Here is a 23,928-nt window from a genome sequence, read left to right on the forward strand (position 1 = left end):
AAACACCACGAGGAGGTCCCCCCGGTGATCCTGATCGGAGATCCGGCGACCCCTGACCTGCCTCAAGCCTCCAGACGCCTGCCGCCTCAATCCAGGAGAGCTCCCCTACTGCGACCAGAGCGGGTAAGAAAATCCGACGTCTAAATGCACCCCTGCACCAGACGCCCCACGGCCTAGTGTGCCCAACCCAGTGGTGCCTAACCATCCCTCTATATCCCAACTTACCCCTCGAAGTGGTGGTCACTCCTGGAAGATCTTCGTCCCCGAGCCTGCAGTGTTTTTGTCCCGGAGAATCTCCATTGAATTCAACAGGGCACCCGACCTCAAAACTGCACCCTGCACCCGGCTGCCCTAGCGCCGCTGAGGGTGTCCTTTTGGTGCTAACTTGGTCCCCAACGTGCCCTGAGCTTAACCCTAGGAGCTTTGCTGCCACAACCCTGTGGCCTGCTTGCCATCAGCCACCAACCGGAGTCCCCCTATCCCCCATAGGATAACAGTGGGACTCAACACTCTGCACCCGGCCTCCCGAGTGCCGCTGAAGGTGCAACAACAATGCATCACTGACCCTGGGAGACCCCCGAGACTAACTCCAGAACCTTAACTCAAAAGACCGATTACTTACCTTGAAACCGATAACTAATTTTTCCTCATAGGATAACAATGACACTTTTTCTGTCAAAAAGATTCCAAGTGTCGACTTTTGAAAACTGCAAATATTCCTTAAAAATCAGCTGATTAACCAAAACGCATTTTCTCAACTGTTTTCAGGAAATGTCCCAGTGCTGAATCCAGGATCCAGCACCGAGTAAGAAAAAGTAACGATAACATAACTTGCGTGCTAATTGAATTTCCTCCCATAGGATAACATTGGTGATTCTATGTGTCAACTTTTGAAATACAAGAATATTCTTTAAAAATCGTACAAACTACCAAAACGTAATTACTTACCTGTTTTAAGTAGATGTCCCAGTGCTGAATCTAGGAGTCCAGCACCGGATTACAAAAGTAACGCAAACGTGACTTACCTGTTAAGCGAATTTCCTCCCATAGGATAACATTGGTGAATCTATGTGAAAAAGTTTCTGAGTGTCAACTTTTGAAATACAATAGTATTCCTTAACAAGCACTTGCAGTGCAATAGGTCTCGCATTTGCGAGTGTTTTCAGCTACTGGCATTGTAAATGATAATGCCTTTTATTTATGTGTTTATAACCTGCAAGCGGCATTTATCCACTGCTTGCATAAATAACAAGCATTTACAATGCAATTGTCTCGGCATTGTTAAAGTTAGAGCTATTGGCATTGCTCATGACATTAGTTTTTGTTTTTAAAACATTTAAAGAAACGGCATTGTTATTTACAATGTCAATAGCTTAATCACTCTCAAATGCAAGACCTATTGCATTTGCACACACAGAGCCACACACACAAAGCCACCCACACACACACAGCCACCCACAAAGAGCAACTTACATAGAGCAACCCACACACAAATAGCCACCCACAGAGCCACCCACACGCACACACACACACACACACACACACACAGACAGAGCCACCACACAGAGCCACCTACAAAAAAAGCCACCCACACAGAGCCACCCACACACACACACAGAGCCACCCACACACACACACAGAGCCACAAACAGCCACACACACACACACACACACACACAGAAAGCCACAGAAATAGATCTAGACACATACACATTGATCTTGGGAGCCAAAGCAGAAGTGGCACCCACTTCACCTCCTGTTCAAATGTTAAGTAAGTCAAATGAAGTATTGGGGCTGCATTAGTTTCAAATACAGAAAACAATTCTTGTAGTAATATATTTATCGCTAAAATCTGTTCTGGGCAGTCAAAATGTACCCGTTCTGGTAGGAACAGTGAAAAAATTCTTCAAGTATTAGATCATTCTCACTGAGTTGCATACCTGCCAACTCACACGGTGTCACTGTGTTATATACGATATCGGCTACCATCACACGGTCTCCCGGTGAGCCTCCAATATCACAGGGTGGCAGGGAAAACGTGCTGAAAACCAATGTAGATTGTAGTTTTCCAGCTCGTTTTCCAAGGCTTTGAACTGCGACTTCCATTAAGGGGTGTGAAAACTCCCGAGGACATAGGCACCAGCCTCAACAATTTTTATTTTTTGGAAGGAGGGAGCAGCTCAGTACGACGTTTTCAGATGCGCTACTGTAAAATAACGAGAAAAGTAAATAAAATGTTTGAGGTAAAAAGTGAAGGACTATACAGTGATACAGCAGGCAGAGAGCTAGAAAGACCACAAAAGGAGCAGAAGCAGCCGAAGAAGCAGAGTGCGTCGCGACGCTTGCAACAATGCCCCACCCGGAGAGGATGTTCTGCACCGAAAGGGACACATGCGCTGCCCTGCGCCGGTGCCGACATCAACAATGCTGAGCGTCCACCATCCTTAATTACGGCACCGCGGGCAGCCTGGGCCCCTCCACCAGGCAGTTCAGCCAAAGTGAGCTCCCTCTCCACTCTGGGCAGCGTGACGGCGCCTTGATATCAGCAGTCGGACGGGACCCTCCCCTGTTCGCCCCCACTGCTGGGGATCCTAACCCCCATGCACCCGTGAAATCTACAGGGCCCATGCTATGTATCACCAGAAGCCTCGAATTCCAACTACTATGTCAGACATTTTGCCGAGGTGAAAGGCTATGGGGGGGGGCGAGGGCAGCCCCTCCCCCACAGTGGACGCATTAGTCCTCTAAGCCACCAGACACGGCTTAACACGACCGACGCCAGACCAGGGACACAATAGCGAGTAGCGGGTCTGTACAACATATGGCCCAGTCTCCTCCCCCCTAGCAATCCGATAACACCAGAGTGAGAAGCAGGGACGCCAAATCTCCGCCCTGACTCACCTCAAAACCGGACGAAAGAAACGATCGCCTCCGCGAACCCGACCAGACCGGACCGGACCTCGTGACCAACGGGGACAAAGACGTGCATTTCTGTCTTTGAAACGGGGGAGAGGAACGGGCAAGAGTCTTACAGGAGAGAAATTGAAGGGTAAAGGAGACAAGCACACTACTGCCTTTCTCCAAGGCGAAGCAGAAATGCCTCGGAGAAAGGCAGCGGCGCTTTCGGATTTGGGGGCGTGTTCTCCTCTTGCCATTGGCTGGAGGAGATGAGAAAAGTAGCAAAAAACATGCTCCCGAATCCGAAAAGGACGGGACCTGTTCGGAGAGACAAACCTCTTCTCCAATGGCTGGCCAGCATTCAAGAGGCCAGCCAATGGAGAAGAGATGAGAAGAGGGGCGGGTTCAAGCCCCTCTTCTCCAAAACATTAAATCTCGGAGCGAGACTGCGCAAGCGCAGCCTTCAAGCCGAGACCTAAAAAGCATTATAATTTACAAGTCCAATAGATCGAACTATCGCAAATGCGAGACCTATTGCACTGCAAGTGCTGGTTTCCCAGGGAAACGTTTCAAGGTGCCAGATTCTTAAGCACTTACAGGTCACCCCCCAAACAGACAGAAAACAACATGCTGTTGAACCAAATCAGAAGCATCTAATATTTAATCTTTGCCTTTGAACGGGAAGGGGAGATTAAGTGGCGGGCGCCGAAGCCCTAACACATGAAGCATTGGGGCAGTCCACCGAAATGCAAGCCGCAGCGGTGAAGGGTTCTTGCGTGTCTTTTGAAGTACGACAAGGAAGTATCTGCACATTAAAGTGATGGTGGAAACTAAAATACATCTTTTATATATATGAAACACCCATAAGGGTACACGCGGTGCCCGGGATGACGTGTGTAGATTTAGGAAAGTGTTTGGGGAGAGAGTGGGAGCCATCCATGTTTGTGTCAGCTGGGTACTAAAAATAACACAGAATTAGTGAAATCACCCATGTGCAATGTTCTGAAAATAAAGTTAAATACAAAGATCGAATTTTAAATGAATTTCTGATCAGCTGAACATGTTTTATTTTGCAAATGCGGTCAGCTGAGCGAAAAAAACTATTGCCAGCAGTGAAGTGAGGTGTTTGGGGAGAAAACGTGAGCCACAGTGTCAGTGTGCACGTGATTGTTGAGGTCCTGAGGCGGAAGCCGGGACTGCTGCTTGAGTGAGACAACGAATTTTACTAATTTCGAATAGCTTTTAAAAGATTCAATTTTTAAAAGTGTTACTGTGTACTGCATGTGAATTGCTTTTAAAAGACCCAATTTTTAAAAGCGTAATTGTGTACTTGTTTGAAAACTTAGCGAACGCTCACCTGGGCATTAAACTTCACTCCTCCTGTTCCCGCCCCACGAGCCCTGCCCGCCCCATCGCAGCAGACTAGGCGCTGCCGGGGACTAGAACGGAAGCCACCATCTTTGGTGAGGAGTAGGCGAGCGGCACAGTGCTCGGCCCCTCCCACCTCTACGGCTACAAATGAACTCCCCTCACAGGAAGCGCAGCGGACGAGCGCAGCGGGCGCGTCGAAGACGCGCCAAAGACAAGCCCGTCTGCGCCCGTCCGCGCCTGTACGGGACTAGGGGCTACAAACTCTGCCTCACCGGCTAGTGATAGGTCAGATACACCGCGACTGACTTATTCTAAAGACAATCGTATGTTACTTAATACCAAACCCCTACAGGGCCACCCTCAATGCGCCAAAGTGGAGCCCGCTAACATCATGGGCCCATTTGGCTGTCGGAGATGCAGATGGGACAATAAACCTAAAGACGACCTAACTCTAAGAAATTCTCCTAACCTTGAAATATCCTGTATTTATCTGAACACAAGATCTTTCCCTAAACATTCTATTGAACTTTGGGACACTTTACATCAAATGCAACCGGACTTAGTGTTCCTTATGGAGACCTGGCTTGACACCCAAAGTACTCCTGACATTGCAACGGCGCTCCCCATAGGGTATAAAATCTTAAATCTCAATAGATCCAAAAAGAAGGGTGGAGGGGTAGCCTTGCTATTTAAAGAGAAGTTCACTTGCACCCAAGAAGTGCCTACACAGGATAGCAAACACGAAGTAATGATTTACTCAGTCTTTTTAGGCACTTATCTACTGATGGGAGGAGCTAATATTTATAACCCTCCAGGAAGCACAGTAGAATTTAGTACTCAGCTTCTCTCTCAGATTCTTCCTGCTTGTCTAAAACATAAAAACATCTTAGTATTAGGAGACTTCAATGTACATTTTGAGTCACATACTAACTCACTTACTAAGCATCTTGCAGACAACATCCTGCAATTAACACAAATAGTCAACCAGGACACACACAGAGCGGGACATAGGCTGGATCTGATATTTACGAATATCGAGACCACAATTCTTAACAACATTGTGCCTCTTACATGGACTGATCATTTTAGGATAGAATTCAACATCAGCCTACCTATAAAAAATACGAGACCAACGATACAGACCCCAGCTACAGCTAGAAATTGGGAAAAATTCTCATTGGAGAAATTCCAACAGCACTTTCATTTTAATACTAATTCGGGCTCCTCTACTGAACAATAGCCTTGTTCATTGGCCAGCTGTCCTGTCTTTGGCCCTTTTTCAGAGGAAGAAGTAATCAAAGTTATGTCAGAAATTAAATCGGGCTCCCCACTGGACCCATGCCCACACCACACTTTCTTACAATTAATTCCTTTAATTGGTCCAATAGTGACGCAAGTATTAAACCAGTCACTAGACCAAGCGGAATTCCCAGCTATCTGGAAAACAGCAGTAGTGACTCCCTTATTAAAAAAAGCGGGTGCAGACATAAACAATCCAGCCAATTACCGGCCCATCTCGCAGTTGCCATATTTTTCAAAAGTGTTGGAGAAACTAGTGAATAAACAGCTGTCAAATTTTTGGGAAACTAATAACTTGCTTGATGTTTCGCAGACAGGCTTTAGGTCTAACAGTACTGAGACAACTCTCCTGGCAGTACTGGACGACATCAGAAATCAGGTTGATGTGGGTAAAACGGTGGCCCTGATATTGTTAGATTTATCAGCGGCTTTTGATACCGTATCCCATAACCTTTTATCACGAATGTTAGCCGCAAAAGGAATACAGGGAAAAGCCCTGACTTGGCTGAACTCTTTTCTATCCGACAGATCGCAATCTGTCCGACTAGGCAGCTATACTTCCACACCTCGAAAGATCAAGTATGGTGTACCACAGGGGGCATCATTAAGCCCAACACTATTTAATGTTTATGTATCATCGTTAGCCACTATTGGGAAGAAGTGGGGCGTCAACATCTGCTCATAAGCAGATGATACGCAACTAATGATTGCCTTAAATGTTGAAGAAGACTCCAAAAACAGACTGCTCAACTGCCTCACCCAATTATCTAGTTGGATGCATAATCATTGCCTGAAATTAAATGCCGATAAATCGGAGATTCTATTGTTCGGCGGTTCCCAACAGCTTTGGGATGACACTTGGTGGCCCAACAGTCTTGGTACACCCCCCAAACCAACTCAGACGGCGAGGAATTTGGGAGTCCACATTGACAATGCATTGTCAATGAAAAACCACGTAACAACTATTTGTGGTAAAGGCTTCGCGCTACTGAAAATGCTACGAAGATTGTTTCCCTGGATTCCTTTGGAATGTAGAAAGATCTTAGTCCAGTCACTATTAATTAGTAGACTTGATTACGAGAATTCCCTATTCGTTGGCATGGCGGATTATCTATTTTCAAAGTTACAGCTTGTTCAGAATGCGGCAGCAAAAGCCGTATGTAACAAAAGAAAATATGACTCCGCTACAAGCTGTTTGAGAGCCTTACACTGGCTGCCAATGAGCGAAAGAGCCTCTTTCAAAATGCTGTGCATCACCCACAGAGTACTGCATGATACTGGCCCGACTATCCTAAAAAAAAAAAAGAATCAACTTCTATGTACCAAATAGAAATCTTAGATCCCAATTCACCGCAAGAGCGGTAACCACCCGAATAAAGAAGGTTAGGACGGGTGGCTGTGCCTTCTCACATTTAGTGCAAACTTGTGGAATAATTTACCGACAGATTTAAGACTTACCGACGGCTACCTTACTTTTAGAAAAAAACTAAAAACCACGTTGTTCCCTAACACTCATTAAAATTATCATCGACCTGTGTCAGCTCTCTGTACATTGTTTAATTTTAGCGCCATGGTATCCTTTTGGGATGAATGTTAGCGCTTTAGAAATACTTTTACCATTACCATTACCACACAGAAAAGGTTGCTTCTAAAAAATACATTTACGTGCTACCGCGACATTGAACAAAACAACGTTACGTTCCAACAAACGTAATGAAACTTACAAAACAACGTGCTCCGGTTCCCGTATAAACACACACAAAAGGTTGCTTCTAAAAATATATTTATAAAAGGCACTAATGCAAACTCAAAAGAAAATAAGAAAACAAGGCACAACTTTGGCGGCAGAGCTTACATCCCTCAGAATCCAAGGCTCATGCAGCCAGAACATTAACTTAAAGAAAGCTGAGAGTCATGGCACACTACAATGGGGAGAGGGTTACAGCTCGATTATAGTACATTTAATGGCCACAAAGCATCAGCTGCAACTGCCGATTGGAACTTATGTTAGTACGCTCCATGTCATGAAGACTAGGATTCTATTCGGCCAGCCAATATGTTACACTCCCCCCTCCACCCCCTGCTAAAATTGCCACAAGATGCAGACCGGGTAAGATATCAGGCAGTGTACATCAGAGGCACAGGTGACATCAAGCCGCATATTTCTGCTGCAATTACAATCACCGTATGGCAGCAGCAAAGGAAATGGAGATCAAGGAAAAACATGCCACACTCCTATTTCACCTACTGCAGAAAACAAGCAGCAGTGAAAGCGATCGCTATTGAAAAACAAATGAGTGGTGCGCGCGCCACAGTGAGACATGTGTTTTCAATTATCGCGCCCGTGTCTGGGCACGATAATTGAAAGCACATGTCAGCAATACGCGTAATAGACACCAACATGCCATGGGCAGAACAATGCGCCCACCTTTGGCCACTTGCGTGCTGTCTTTCATAAAAAGACGCACGCAAAGGCCAATAGCGTGGGCCAAAAGGAAAAGCACACGCACGAGCGTGTGCGATTCCTAGGTCCATTTCCAAACCCCCTACAAAAAGTCTCTTGCTGCGCGAGCAGTGCTGCACACTGCACCGCTAGGCCTGAGACCTAAAAATCATACCTTTAACCAAAACGCATTTACTCACCTGTTTTCAGGAAATGTCCCAGGGCTGAATCTAGGATCCAGTCCTGTGGTTAGGAAAGCAATCTGAAAAGTAATTAACTGCATTTTACTTAAAAAGCCAATTCAATTGAATGTACTATACCTGCAATGTGTTGCAAACTGCTTTCTTAAACCTGTAATCAAAACCAGTACCAGTTATACTGCAATTCTGAACTGTGTTCAAACAAGTCAATTACTACTGCAAAGTATTTATATGCTTACCTGTACCAGACTTGCTTGGTTCTAGAAATAAAACTATTTTTTTTTATACAAAACAATTGGCCCTCGAGTTCAGTTCTTGAGTGTGAGAGACCATTTGCTGACTGAGTGTGTACATCAAATGCTTTACACTGTCCTCCGATACTGCCTTACTGCTCGACCAAGCTACCACATTAGAGAGTAAGGTTCTATCTAACTTTAACCTCTGCCAAACCTCTGGAGACTCTTGGACTCTATACACACTGTACCTCACTTTGGTGCAGTATATATAGATTCATACAACAAGTGACCTGTTCCCAAGGTGAAAGACCAGTCAAGCATCTATACCCTTAGTCTTATATTTAAGACAAACTATTGAGCATGTGGTTACACCATCAACGCTGCTTATGGGTATGATTTCACCTATTTAGAAAAAGAAAAGAAGAAATTCATATGAGGTACAATTGTCTCATTGATCCCAAATGTCTGTCTCTAAAACACCCAATAGAAGTGAAAAAGTGTAGGAAAGGAACGAGGGAGCCTCACGGTAGCACCACCATGGAGGTTTAAGCAGGAAGGTACTCGCCTGCTGCCTCAAGGTCTCATCATCAGCAGCCCTCGTTCCGAAAACAAATTGAGTGTAAGGGAAGAGAAATAGGTAACAACCTAGAGAGTGCTAAGGTGTGTGTAAAGAAAGGTATAGTGCCAAATTGTGTGCACCAAGGAATCCCCACAACTTATATATAAAAGTGAACTAGTACACACTGGCTTACAATTTTATTCCGTGCTGTGTGTCTACTTCAATTTAAAATGCCGACATGTTTCATTGCCTTTGAGTACACTCATGGCAATTTCATCAGGGCGTGGGGTTTTTTTCTCAACCCTGCATTTCCGCCTGTCTTTTCGTAAAAACTTCGGAATTTGACCCAGGACGGGTATACCTTTACCCTGGAGCTCTGGTATGCGATAAACTGCATTCGTTCTGGGCTCTTCTGGACGGCTCCTACTGTGAGCCTTAGTCACTTGTGCGTCCGGCGTTAGCTCAGCACCGCTAACGCCGGACGCACAAGTGACTAAGGCTCACAGTAGGAGCCGTCCAGAAGAGCCCAGAACGAATGCAGTTTATCGCATACCAGAGCTCCAGGGTAAAGGTATACCCGTCCTGGGTCAAATTCCGAAGTTTTTACGAAAAGACAGGCGGAAATGCAGGGTTGAGAAAAAAACCCCACGCCCTGATGAAATTGCCATGAGTGTACCCAAAGGCAATGAAACATGTCGGCATTTTAAATTGAAGTAGACACACAGCACGGAATAAAATTGTAAGCCAGTGTGTACTAGTTCACTTTTATATATAAGTTGTGGGGATTCCTTGGTGCACACAATTTGGCACTATACCTTTCTTTACACACACCTTAGCACTCTCTAGGTTGTTACCTATTTCTCTTCCCTTACACTCAATTTGTTTTCGGAACGAGGGCTGCTGATGATGAGACCTTGAGGCAGCAGGCGAGTACCTTCCTGCTTAAACCTCCATGGTGGTGCTACCGTGAGGCTCCCTCGTTCCTTTCCTACACTTTTTCACTTCTATTGGGTGTTTTAGAGACAGACATTTGGGATCAATGAGACAATTGTACCTCATATGAATTTCTTCTTTTCTTTTTCTAAATAGGTGAAATCATACCCATAAGCAGCGTTGATGGTGTAACCACATGCTCAATAGTTTGTCTTAAATATAAGACTAAGGGTATAGATGCTTGACTGGTCTTTCACCTTGGGAACAGGTCACTTGTTGTATGAAACGTTTGAGTGGGGGATGACCTGTTCTCTGCCCCTATAGCTCCAATTTGTGTTGTGGCAGTATATATAGAGCCAGTTTCTTACACACCCCGCAGGAGCGAAGGCTCAATCAACGTTTAAGGGAGACAAGGAAGTGGAAAAACAGCCTGGCAGAGGATAGAAAGTCTACATCCAGAAATTAAAACCGTGAATGAGAACAAGTCCGGAACACAAGATGAAGGAGAGGTCACCACAAGACATCACCAAAAAGACGTTGCAACCCCAATACAAGACCCATAAATGTACAGAGCCAATAGATCTGAAGTAAAAGGCCGCAGGGGTGGCAAAGACCACAAGGTAATGGAGAAGGGGAGAACGGGATGGTGGGAAAAAGCGTGAATAGATTTCACACCGTACAATTCAGGCCGAGGGCTGGAGAGAACACAGGATCTTCAACATACAGCCTAATCTTGAGAATGGGCGGAATGGAGCAGAGAAACCGAACTAAGCAGTCTGTGTTGGAGTGAGAGAATATCCCTTTGCAAAAGGGCAAGCCACCCTAAGGGAGGTGAGTAGAGAAAGCCCCAACCTGAAAAGGTCCTCGCAGAACAGGCGGGCGTTAAGGAATCTGCGGCTAGACTATGTCTCTACCAGATACATCGTTACCGAAGGTAAGTAACTCGTTCATCTGATAGACGCAGATTCCTCAACTTAGAATAGATACCAAAGCCATACTCATGGAGGAGGCGGGTCTGCGACTGAACCCCACCAAGTTCCCGAGGGAACTTAGCCGCCCATTAGGTGAGTAAAACATCACCGTCAACCTTTGGGACGAACCATAGTGAGTACAGTAATGTAGCGCAGTCAACCGCCAGACCATGAAGCTCTAAAGAGAGCAGAACACACTGGGAGGCAAAGGCACCAGAAGCCGTTAAGAACAGCGCACAACCCCTTTTGTGTATTTTTGGTTTGAAAGAAGGAAAGCACAGAGCCAAGAAGCCCGTGGCGAGGTGAGAGGTTATAACTTTGAAAAAGGGTTTGAGGGATCCACAGGACCCGAGGTGGCGACCGAAAGCAAAAGCAATCACCGGTCGACCAAGCAGAACAGTGGAAAAAAGGGCCACTGTAGAAACTGCACCTGCAAAGACACGTGGGGCAGCAGTGGCAAGAGGTTGACCCTCATCTAGCAATTGCCAGCATGGAAGAAAACATATACTAGATATGCTGTAGGAAAAAGGAAGGTTACGACTCCGCAAGAAGTGGAGCTGAACCGAGGGTTTGAGAGAGAGCTGCCGAAGCAACCGGTCGCCTGCAGGAAAGCCGCACAACGTTAACTGGTATGACAGACATCGCACACCGGTCAAATAATGTCAACTGCGAAAAGGAGCCCTGTTGAAACCTGCACCAGTAAGACAAGTGACAGCAGTGGCAGGATGCCAATCCGCGGCCATAAGGTGCCGGTAGTACGAAGGCCCAAGACACGCCAGGACTTAGGCGGTGAGTCACAGCCTGTAAAAAGGGCGAATGACTAGCAGTCAAGCCTCAATGAACAAGAGCGAAGCCCGGAAGGCACCTAAGCCTACCAGAAGGTAGCTTAGCATACCGTGTGGATGCTGGAACCACACGAAGTGAAGCGGAGCGTGAGCAGCCCAGAAGCGCACAACAGCAAGAAGGCAACGGCCCCAAAAAGGGCACTAAACAAGCCAGACACTATATAAGAGCTGGTGGAACAAGAAAACCAGGCTAAGAACCACAGACACCACATGAATAAAAGAACACAGAGCAGATATAGAGCAGGAGGAAAAACGTTAAAACCATGAAAACGTGACCCAACAAGAGTCTAGAGTATGCTGAAATTACTCGCAATCATGTGGAAACTAAGTAGGACAATGTCCAAAGCAGTAAGCAACCCATGCCCCATGCCCGAGAGGGACAACAGTCCCCTGCAAGATAGAGTAGGGGGAAAAAACTAGTCACAACAGTGGGAAAAGGGGGGACAAATGTAAAGGCTCTGGACCCCAAGAAGCGAGCATGTCAAGGAAAACACGCCCCTTTGAGAGTGCACAACGGGCGGCGGCACGGACATCAGAGGAGATTCTCCGTAAGCGACGTTTGTGCCTACGCTTACTAGTTGTCGCACGGTGGTCGCAGGAGCGACCTCGGGAATGAGCACGATCCCGAGAGGAAGAGCGGCGATGGGAGGGAGCCGGACCAGACATTCGTGCGGCCAGCAATTTCATGCGACGCTCCCTCAAGTACTTCGGCTTCATCCTCTGACAGGCATCACAGTCCTTGGAGTCGTGGTGGACGCTGAGGCACCACATACAGATGAGGTGCGGGTCAGTGCCAGACATCTGATGCGCACAGGCTTCACAAGCCTTAAAGCCGGAAGGCATTGCACACTGTTCCCATGACACGGAGGGTGTCGAGAAGGCTCAAAAACCAGGCCAAGGAACTGCCGTTTTCCAGGAACCGCGCTTGGACGCAGAAAAGAAGGAAACTGACGTCAGCGTGCTGGGAGGGGCATATATGGCTCTGCTAACGTCATGTCCGTGGACGACGTCAGGGCGGAGCCGGACGGCGCCACGCCCGGTGCACAGAGGTACTGCTGCTGAAAGTTTTCCGGATCCAGTCTGACACCTGGGGATATTCTAAGTTAAGGAATCTGCGGCTAGTCATCTCGTATCAGATCTGTTGATTAAAGCTTTGATGTAGGGGGACCTCTTCCCTAAAGGACTGTTTAAGTATAATCAAACAGTTACAAATATGGGTGGCACCACTCCGTTAGAAACATTTCTATATTTTAGGCTACTGAGTTATGTGGGGAAATTATACAAACATTTCCAGAGGCGCCTATGTCGCTGAATACGCTATTTGTATATGGGAGTCAATAACTGGTTCCTGTACTAAAGTTAATATAGCAAGGTCTTCTATTTTTTTCTAAAAGTCAGCAAATCAAACACTATGCCTAGATCCTGAGGAAGCCCATTCCAATGAGTAGCGGCTAAGAAATTAAACGAGCATCTGCCCATCCGTGATTTCTTAATTCTTTTACAGAATTCCCTAATATAACATAGTACTTATCTGCTCCAGAAGCAGCAAACAAAAGAGGAAGAAGATGGCGGTCGTCAGGATCTTATGGGACTTGAGTGTTCTGTTTTAGTGTTTTACGTTTGGTTCTATTCTAAGTTCTTTGAAGTGCTGCAGAGGTGGCGAATAAAGGTGTTTATGCATAATGATAGCCTCCTTGTCCTTAATAAAATCACGATTCTCTATGCAATCAATCTATGAGAATCGGCATTCTTTTACAGAATATCAAGGTCTCGGCGGCTGATCTGAGATTCTGAGTGGGTCTGTGAAAGTTGACTTAATTTACCAATAGCCTAGGAGAGCGTTACCATGAAGTTCTTCATGCATGTTGCACATTAAATTAAAGATAGCCAATTTACGAACTGGTAGCCAATGTAACTGGTTGTTTGTTATACCCAGGTCAAAACAGCTTGAATCAAAATTCAAAGCCTTCAGCTGAGCTGAGGCAATTAAATATTAGTTAACTGGAGGTCACAAATTGAACGATGACACTGACATCCTCTTTAAACATGCACAGTGGAGATACTGCTGTAAACAAACTTCTGAGATATCACTAAACAGAAATCAGAGTGATACAATGCACAGCAGAGCATCCATCACACCCTAAATGTTTATGTGAGCCAGGATTACAAGCAAATGAGACATGTTAGATTCCACGTCCTCAAAGCAAGCCTCATTTAACTGCCATGGACATGCGGAAGTGTATCTATAGGTCTAAATGAATTAGTCAGTAGGGTGACATGAGCATAATATACAAATTGATACATAAATATGGAAAGAGTGCATTAGTGCTATGCAGGTGTTAACTTCCTCATTGTCTATTAACTAATGATAATCATAATCTATGTGTGCACATCGCCTGTAACAGTAATGCTTTTATTTAAAAATACCACAGTAGGATTGCCACTGACTGTGTAATAGTCATGTATTCCACTGAGACTGTATAAGAATTATGGAGTCGGGGGAGCTCTGTGGAACATTTTTGCCAGACACTCCCAATGTTGTTTGCATTTAATGATTCATATGGATACTATAAATCTACTGAAAATGTACTCAGAAGTAGAATACTGTTTTCTTCAACAAAGAGGGTGCAACACATCTCACAATGGCTGGAGGTGCTAGTACGTGTCCATCAGGGACAAGTACGATTGTGGCCTATGCAATGCTGCTACGAAAAGAATGGCACTATGCGTGAGCAGAGGTCTTACTCCAAAGATTAAAGACTGGAATAAAGACTTGTTCTATTATAACAACATGTTATATTTATATAATATGTTACTGCCCCTTTCATCAATATCACGTGAAATTTGGGGCTATTGACCATGTTCTTCCGAAAAGAAAAATCTATAACTTATTTATAACAGCTACAGGACTTAATGAAAGGAGCATCACTGTGGGTTAGTTTAGAGGAAATGGCAAACATCAATTTGGACCATGACTCATGATTTATGAATGGAAGCGGAAGATAACCATAGTATGATGCATTGTTACTCGGTATCTGCAGATAAGCAAATTGGGTATATGCCAGGGCATGATGAACAGTGCCTCTCTTAAAATAATTTAGTATGCTTCAGGAAAAAGTGCATGGTAATGTACTGGATGCATTGAATGGGCTGCATAGTTTCCTACTGGTAATTTGACATGTGATATTTAAAAACCAATTTTTTTAAAACGGGATACCAAAATATTAGCATAGTTAAGTCAAGAAAATCTTAGGTCTGGATTGTTTTCTACGTCTGATGAATCAGAGTTTGCCATCAGCATATTTTCCAAATGCAAAGAATACCAAAACGCAACCACGAGACAGTGTTTCATGATATTCACCTAGAGTATTTGTCTTGCATCGACCGGACCCAATAGCCAAAACTGCAGCATATCCCTGCAGCTTCTCTTCAGATGGCTTGTTCTCAGTGGATCCCTCCTCTGACAAACTCTGAAGGAGGTAGGATCTGTTTGTATCAAGAAAAAGAAGAGTAAGAGCACAGATGTAGCAGTTGGTGCTATGCTGAAGGATATTTACAAATGGATGGCTTAAAAATTGAAGCATGAGCATTCTTATTAGAGAAGCTTTCTTCCATACAGCTTCACAGAAGGATAAGTTACTTACCTGTAATCCTAGTTCTCTACCACGGGATATCCTCAAAGACATAAGCACTGAATACTCCTGCTCATGCACGGGGACCCCAGAATATAAATAAAAACATTATACACACACACACACATATATATATATATTGTTTTTCCACAAAACAATGCAGCCTCCCACAAAAACCAAGGCTCTGAGACCTTGTTTTTGCATCAAAACACAGAAAACAGGAGGACAAGGAGACACTTATAAACAGCAGAAAGTTGGCCTGCGAACACAGGCATTGTTAGCAAGGCAGCCATGACCCCCCAGCTTCCCATAATGCATCAGGGCAGACAGGTCAGTCAGTTGTTCTTTGCTGAGACTTAGCGGTCAGGGCACAATGAGATGACTAAATTATGGTTCATTTGCCCAGGGAAGTGGGTGGGTTGCATATGACTGATGAGGATACCACCGGAAGAGAACTAGGATTACAGATAAGTAACATATCCTTCTCTTCCAGGGGATCCTCATCAATAGTCATAAGCAATGAATCTAATAGAAGCCCATCCTCTACTTCTGCAGGCAAATGAGAACCGCAAATGACAGTAGCATTGAAATAAATTCCGCAAGGAGGCTTGGCCTACTTGAGTGTCTGCTCTAGTATCCGAGTCGAGACAATAATGCCTTGTGAATGTATGAACCGACTTCGAAATGGCTGCTTTGCAGATCTCCGCAATTGGTAGGTTGTGCAGAAAAGCGATCATTGCTGCCTTTCCCCTTGTGGAATTAGCCTTGGGAGAAGCCATACGGGGTTTATTTGCCAATTGGTAAGCCAGCTTGAGACATGACACTATCCATCTGGAGATAGAAAGCTTTGAGGCTGGGAAACCTGTTCTGATAGAACTATAGTTTACAAACAAATAATCAGACTTTCTAATAGTCTTGGTCTTGTCTAAATAGAATCTTTAAACCCTTTTTAGATCTAGAGTGGATAGACCTCTCAGCTTGAGTATAAGGCTTGGGAAAGAAATTAGGTAGTCAGATGGCTTGATTAACATGAAATTCCGACACCACCTTCAGAAGGAAGGGAGGGAGGAGAGGGTTCTCAGAACCACTCTGTTGTGGTGAAAGACACTGTATGGTTCCTTGGAGCAGAGTACCTGGATCTCGCTCACCCTACAAGCAGATGGAACTGCCACCAAAAAGGCAGCTTTACATGTAAGATACTGAAGGGTTGCTTTGTGAATTGGCTCAAAGGGGAGACCCATGAGCTTGGAAAGTAATAGGGTTAGCACCCAGGGAGGCGAAGGAGGCTGGACTGGGGAAAACTTTCTTTAATCATTGTAGGAAATCCTTAACCACATGAAGCTGAAAGAAAGAAGGTTAAGTAGGTGACTTTCTGTATGCCGTAATGGCAGCAAGGTGTACTTTTATAGAAGCAAATATTACCCCTGACTTGGCCAAGTGTAGGGGATCAGGCAAAATTACCTCTGCTTGACCTTTGGTAGGTTGGAAACCATTTTGCACACAACACAAATAGAACCTTTTCCATTTAAAAGAATAGGAATGCCTTGTGGGAGGCCTTCTAGACTCCCTAAAGATGTTCATGCAGTCCTGAGAAAGTCTTAGGTGTCCATACTGGAGGACCTCAGGAGCCATGCTGCAAAGTTCGGCGAGGGAAGGGGGTGATGGATCCTCCTGTTCATCTTGGACAGCAGGTCCGGTCTGCAGAGAAGCCTCTTGTTTGGACACTCAGAGATGCAGAAGGTCCGGGTACCACCACTGATGTGGCCAGTCTGGTGCTATCAGTATCATTCTCACTCTGGAGTCTGAGAGCTTGGTTTTGACCTTCGGGATGAGAGGAAGGAGGAGGAAAAGCATACACAAAGTCCCTTGACCAGTTGATCAAAAGGGCACTCTCTTTCGACCGTGGCCGGTAAAACCTTGTAGAGAAGTTGTGGCATTTTCTGTTTGTATCGCCCGCATAGAGATCGATGCTTGGTTGACCCCATTGTTGAAAATTTCTGCCACCACTTCGTAGTGCAAAACCCAGTCTTGCTGATCTTCGAAGTGACGACTTAAGGAGTCTTCTTGAGTGTTTTGTTCTCCTGGAAGATGGACTGCTGTGATTGAAAGCTGCCTGGCCAGGAGCCAATGCCAGATTGCTTGAGACTCCAGGGACGAGGGGCAAGAGCAGGTCCCTCTCTGCATGTTTAGGTAGTACATTGTGCTTGTGTTGTCCGTCTGGACCAATATGGACAGGGACTGAATGGACAGGTAGAAAGCATTGAGGGCTAGATGCGCAGTCCGTAGCTCCAGCATCTTGATGCGATATGCTTGTTCCCTGCTTGACCACTGGCCAGAGTTTGCAGACGGCCCATGTGCACTCCCCAACCCTGAAGGGAGGAATCTGTAATCAGAGATTGTGTCAGAGGAAGTAGGTGGAGGGGAAGTCCCAACAGGAGATTTTTCAGATGACACCACCTTGAGATGGGTGATCTTGAAGCATGGAAAAGTAGTATATTGTCGTCCCATCAAGCTGTTTTCTGATCCCATTTGTCTTGCAGTCCTGCTGCAGAGGCCTCATCCTCAGGGGGCATTGGGGACTAGGAAAATGGAAGATGCCATCGAAGCCCAGACGCGATGCAACCTGCCTTACTGAGGGCTGGTGAGCTTTAAGCAATCCCATTTCAGCCTGATTGATAATAGTCTCTCCTCCGAAGGGCACACTCTTCCAGTGCTGGAGTCTAGAGTAGCACCCAGGTAATGTATTCTTTGAGTGAGCGGATTAACTGATTTCTCCAGATTGACCTGAAGGCCCAGCCGCTGTAGCAAATTCAGACAGATTTGATAGTGGTACAGATAGATAAACAGACCTTGGCGACAAGAGCAGTGGCTACTAACGTCATGCACTTGGCGAACACTACAGGGGCCAACTTCAGGCCAAACGGCAGGACTTTGTACGGATAGTGTTTCGAACCTACTATGAAGCGTAGGAACTTCCGGTGTTGTACAGTAATTGGAACATAGATGTACGCATCCTGAAGGTCTATCAAGCAGATACAGTCTCCTTGTTAGAGATGAGGATATATTTGATGGAGCGACAGCATATGAAATTTCTCTTTTTGGATGGCTTTGTCGAGGATGCGAAGATCCAATATAGGTCTGAATCCTACTTTTTGGCCTTTCTTTCATATTAGGAAGTATCTGGAGTAACCACCCTTTCCTTGTTGAAAGGGAGGAACTTCTATGCTTTTTGTAAGAGTGAATACTTCCTGCCGTAGCAGCGACAGTTGGTGACAACTCGTTTTTACCAGAGGAGTGGATTGCGGCGGAAAGCGGAAAATAGGGCATATCCATTTTGCAGTATATTCAGTACCCATTGATATTTTCTAAAGCTGCGCGACTCTTGTACACGGTAGGTGATACTTTCCCCCCCCCTCCCCCCCCCCTCCCGGAGTGGGTAACAGTGACAGAGGAAACGATTGCTCATTGTTTGGCAGTGTTCTTAGTGGTGGAACAGGGTTGTCAAGATGCACCTCTACCACAGGAAGGCAGACGTCCCTGGTAGTGCGTTTTGGTCTGGTGATACTGCCTCTGGGACCACTGAGGGGTTTGAACGCTCTGATGGAAAGGCCTGAGGTCATACGGCATGTACAGATACCAGAATTCCTTCATCTTCTCTCGACCCATGTGAGAAAGTGCCCTCTTTCTGCATGGTTGCCCCCACTTTTTGATGAATTGCTGATGTGCTTTGACTGAGTGTGCCCTGGGCTACTGCTAATCAAGTACCCAGGGCCTCTGTTCTTTCCCTAAAACTGCACTGAAGCCTAAACCCAATTGGCATCTCTGGCCACAGGTCAGCCCCTGGTAAATGGTACCACAGGTACCCAGGGCACTGTGACCAGAGAAGCCCTCTAAGGACTGCAACACTTATTGTGCCAACCCTTAGAGGTTCTGTACCTTGACACTCGCACACACACTGCCTTTGCAGGCTGCGTGTCTAGGTGCAGAACAAAGTGAAGAGACGACATTCCACACATCCCTGTGTGCCATGCCTACAACCCACTGCCCTGGCATAGATCAGTCATCCCTCTAGCTGGGGACACTGTACCAAAGGGGAGGGTACAGTTTCATGAGCCCTGTACCCATACAGGGTCTAAGTCCATTCTTAGATATTGTAAGTGCAGTGCTGCCATTAAGAGTATATGGTGCTGGGAGTTTGTCATTACGAACTCCACAGCACCATAATGGCTACACTGAAAACTGAGAAGTATGGTACCAAACTTCTCAGCACATTAAACCCACACTGATGCCAGTGTGGGATTTAATGAAAAATGCACACAGAGGGAATCTTAGAGATGCCCCCTGAAAACTAATCGACCACTAGTGTCCAGGCTGAGTGGCTGCTTTCAGCTGCCACCACCAGACATGTTTCTGGCCTGCTGTTCTCTGGGGCCAAACACAATGCACATCCTGGAACGAGGTGCCAAGCCTTCTCCCCCAGGATGGGCAGGGTTCACAAAGGGGAAGCTTCAAAGGCTTGCCGCCTTTGTGAGCTTCCCCAGGCCACTTGCTGCTTTTAGCAACTGGTCCCCACTGGTTCTGATCCCCACTTTGGGCGGAAGAACCGGTGGAAAAAACAAGTGAGGAAGAGAGGTGTACCCACCTCTGCTAACTCAACCCCTTAGGGTGGGGAGGTGAGGTGAAGCACAACTCTCAGTCCACGCCATCTTTAAGATGGGGGAACTCAGCCAACCAGGGACGGGCTCATGCCCCCCCCTCACCCTGGAGGGTGGCATAATAGGGGGTGCACCCCACCCCAGGGAAGGGACCCATTGGTCCGTTGCTTTTACCTACCTGTAACTATCACCACGAAATCTAATATTTAGGGGCACCCCTGAACCATGCTTCCTCAGACAAGCACCTGCAACAAGAAGAACTGAACCGCTGTGCAGCAGCTAACAAGAGGAAGACGCCCACTGACTTGGACCAAGCCCTACCGGCTTGTCTCACCCTCGAACCTGCTCCTACGAAATCCCAGTGTGTCCTGCAGCCAGCAACCTCGAAAACTCCGGAGGACCTACCTGCCTACAACTACAAAGACTCGGTCTCCCGTAAATACCGGATTTGTTCTTCTGCATCCTCTGACACCACAAATCCGCCCCACTCTGCACCCGCCGTCCACGGTCCGAGCTCGAGTGGGCAAACACCATGAGGAGGTCACCCCGGCGATCCTGACCCGAGATCTGGCGATCCCTGACCTGCCTCAAGCCTCCAGCAGACGTCTGCAGAATAAATCCAGAAAGTCCCCTAACTGCGACCAGAAGCTGGTAAGAAGATCCAACACCAAAAGGCACCCCTGCACCCAACGCCCCATGGCCTAGTGTGCCCAAACCAACGGAGCCTAATCAACCCCTAATTTCCCAACTTACCTGTCCAAGTAGTGGTCGTACCCAGAAGACCTTCGTTCCACGAGCCTGCAGTGCCTTCGAAAAACCGGAGGTTCCCTATTGAAACTAACAGTGTGCCCGACGTCGAAACAGCACCCTGCACCCGGCCGCCCTAGTGCCGCTGAAGGTGCACCTTTGGTGGTACTTTGTTTCCCCATTTGCCCTGAGCTAAAGTCCAGGAGCTTTGATCTCACAGCCGAGTGGCCTAATAGCCAGCAGCACCAACCAGAGGCCCCCTATATTCCACGGGATAACATTGGGCCTCAGCACTTTGCACCCGGCCGCCCTAGTGCCGCCGAGGGTGTAACAAGACTGCATCCTTGACCCAGGGGGAACCCTTGTTCTAACCCCAGAAGCTCAACTCCAAAGACCGATTACTTACCTGGTAACTTAACTTCATTTCTCTCCATAGGAACCTATTGACTGTTTTTCTCTGAAAAATGTTCTAAGTGTGGAGTTGAGTTATATGGAAACGAGAAAAATAACCATTGTGCAAAACTGACTTTACTTACCTTTTCTCTAGGAAATGTCCCAGTGTGATATCTAGGCATATCACATATAGAGTAGAAAAAGTAATCTCAAAAGTAACGTAAAAGTAACTTACCTGCACTTTTTACTGCAAAATTGATACAAAGTATATGTACAGTATTCCACAGTATTGCAATACCAGTAACTCAAACTAACCATTTCAAACTACATTTACAACTTTAGAGTTCCGTTTTCATTCTGGGCATCTCTTCAGCTGTATGCTAGCCAAAAAGGGAATTTCTTGTTAACAGGAGGTTCAAAATGTGCTGCTGGGCCTTCGGTTTCAAGGCCGTAAGACGTAACCAGGAGGATCTTCTGGCACAGATGCCATGGGAGTAAGAGTGCGCAGCCAGAGATGCTCCATCTGCTGCAGCACTGATCATCTGGTTTGCCACAAGAGGTCCCTCCTGGAGGATCTTTCCGATTCCTGGCGATCCTCCTTGGGCAGTTTGTCCTTGAAGCGCTCTAATGAATCCCACAATGCCCTGTCATAGCACCCCAATAGGGCTGCAGTGCTAGATACCTTCAATGATGCAGCTGCAGAGCCACATGCTTTTTGTCCCCATGAATCCTGCGCTCTGCTCTCCTTTTCTGGAGGAACCGTTGAATAAGAGATTACTGCGCGAGAGTTCTTCGCAGCAGAATCTAGTGAAGGATACGCCCTGAGGAAAAGAGGATCCTATTCTGATGGTCTGCACTCCTTAAGAATCCTCGCAGGAGCAATTTTGAGCAATGTTGGGATGAGAAAGATATTCAAGACCAGCAGTAGAAGGCCCGGAACCAAAGGCAGTAGAGGTCAACACTGATCTTTGGTGAAGAATCTCACAGATAACGGACTATGACTGAGGGGCGGACATTTCAATATTCCATTTTTACGCTCCGTAGGAAGCTGGCTCTGTATTTACTATACCAAAATGAGGTATAGTGTGCGCAGAGTCCAGTGGAACCCCAAAGATAGGCAGAGGTAAAAGTAGATAGCTCCTTAATCTCCATTTGTGGTAGTGTGGGCGAAAAATAAGGCTTTATCAGAGAGTAGTGTTAAGTATTTGTTGTACACACTCAATCAGCAAATGATGACATACACTCCAAGACTGAACTCAGACCAATTTGATTTGAATAAAAATATTTAGATATTTTATTTCTAGAACCAATCCAAGCCTGGTGAAGGTAAGTGAAATAAATGCTTTGCAAAATCTTATGCACTGTTTTGCAATTTAATATAGTTTCAAATGCAGTTGAATGAATTATAGGTAAATTACTGTTTTGAAATCACTTTTCAGTTACTTTGAAAATTACTTCACACATTACTTATTGAATTACTTTTCAGATTACTTTAGCTAATCAGTGTGATATGCCTAGATATCACATCTCCTAAACAAAAGGTAAGTAAATCACTTTCAGTACATTTGAAGTTGAACTCCACATACAACAATTTTTAGAAAAAAGCAGTCAACGCAATCCTATGGAGAAAAGGAATATGCTACTTACCAGTATGCATCTGTTCTTGGCATGTAGAGATGCAGAGTTGTACACTTAGCATAGATCGCCATCTGGTGTTGGGCCCGGATGTTTGCAGTTTGTTTTTCTTCTTGGACAGTCTTTGGAAGTCACGGGTTTGGTGACTCCTCCTTCGGTCCGTACTGCGCATGGGCTTCGGCTCCATCCTCAGATTGTTTTTCGCCAACAGGGAAATGATGGAGCTTGGTAATCACAGTGAGAAACCCATGTGTGTAGTATCTAAATAAGATGTACTGGGACGGATACAGGTAGCCGGGGAGGCGGGTGGGCGTGTACAACTCTGCAGCTCTACATGCCAAGAACAGATGCATACTGGTAAGTAGCATATTCCGTTCGAGGCATATGAGCTGCAGATTGTACACTTAGCATAGATTATATAGCAGTACCCAACCCTAGCGGCGACCACCGGTATCCGTTGCAGTGGTTTGAAATAGTGTCTTTAGTACAGCCTGGCCCACTCTAGCTTGCTGCTTGGAATGCACATCTACACAGTAATGTTTTGTGAAGGTGTGCGGTGTAGACCATGTGGCTGCTTTGCAGATGTCATCTAAGTGTATATTCCCTAGAAAGGCCATAGAAGCCCCTAACTTTCTTGTAGAATGGGCTTTAGGCGGAACAGATAATGTTTTTAGCCTTTTGGTAGCAAATCTGTATGCATTTTACAATCCACCTAGCTATCCCTGAATTAGAAATGGGGTTGCCTTTATGTGGTGGAGAGAAGGAGACGAACAATTGTTTAGTCTTCCTGAAGGGTTGTGTTCTCTGTATGTAGTATAGCAAGGCCCTTTTTACATCGAGTGTGTGTAAGGCTCTTTCTGCAACAGATTGAGGTTGCGAGAAGAAGACAGGTAATTCCACCGATTGATTGAGATGGAAGGGGGAAATGACCTTGGGCAGGAACTTCGGATTTGTGCGAAGTATGACCTTGCTGTGATGTATTTGTATGAAGGGTTCCTATAGTGAACGCTTGTATTTCACCAACCCTTCTAAGGGAAGTGATAGCTACGAGAAAAGCTGTTTTCCAGGTGAGAAACTGTAGCTCGCATTTATGCATTGGTTCGAAGGGCGG

General features: G+C 45.9%; 1 protein-coding gene across 14 annotated transcripts in view; it reads right to left on the reverse strand.

The window, feature by feature from the left end:
- UBR4 (ubiquitin protein ligase E3 component n-recognin 4) overlaps positions 1-23,928 on the reverse strand; it is a 1,980,383-nt gene that overhangs the window by 1,375,573 nt on the left and 580,882 nt on the right. For all 14 annotated transcript variants that reach the window (XM_085609056.1, XM_085609055.1, XM_085609054.1 and 11 more), the window contains exon 26: positions 15,117-15,241. In XM_085609056.1, the coding sequence (XP_085465182.1) occupies positions 15,117-15,241 (125 nt within the window). The remainder of the gene's footprint in view (positions 1-15,116; positions 15,242-23,928) is intronic.

This window comes from Triturus cristatus, chromosome 1_2 (assembly GCF_964204655.1).
Source record: "Triturus cristatus chromosome 1_2, aTriCri1.1, whole genome shotgun sequence".
In the NCBI taxonomy this organism is placed as follows: domain Eukaryota; kingdom Metazoa; phylum Chordata; class Amphibia; order Caudata; family Salamandridae; genus Triturus; species Triturus cristatus.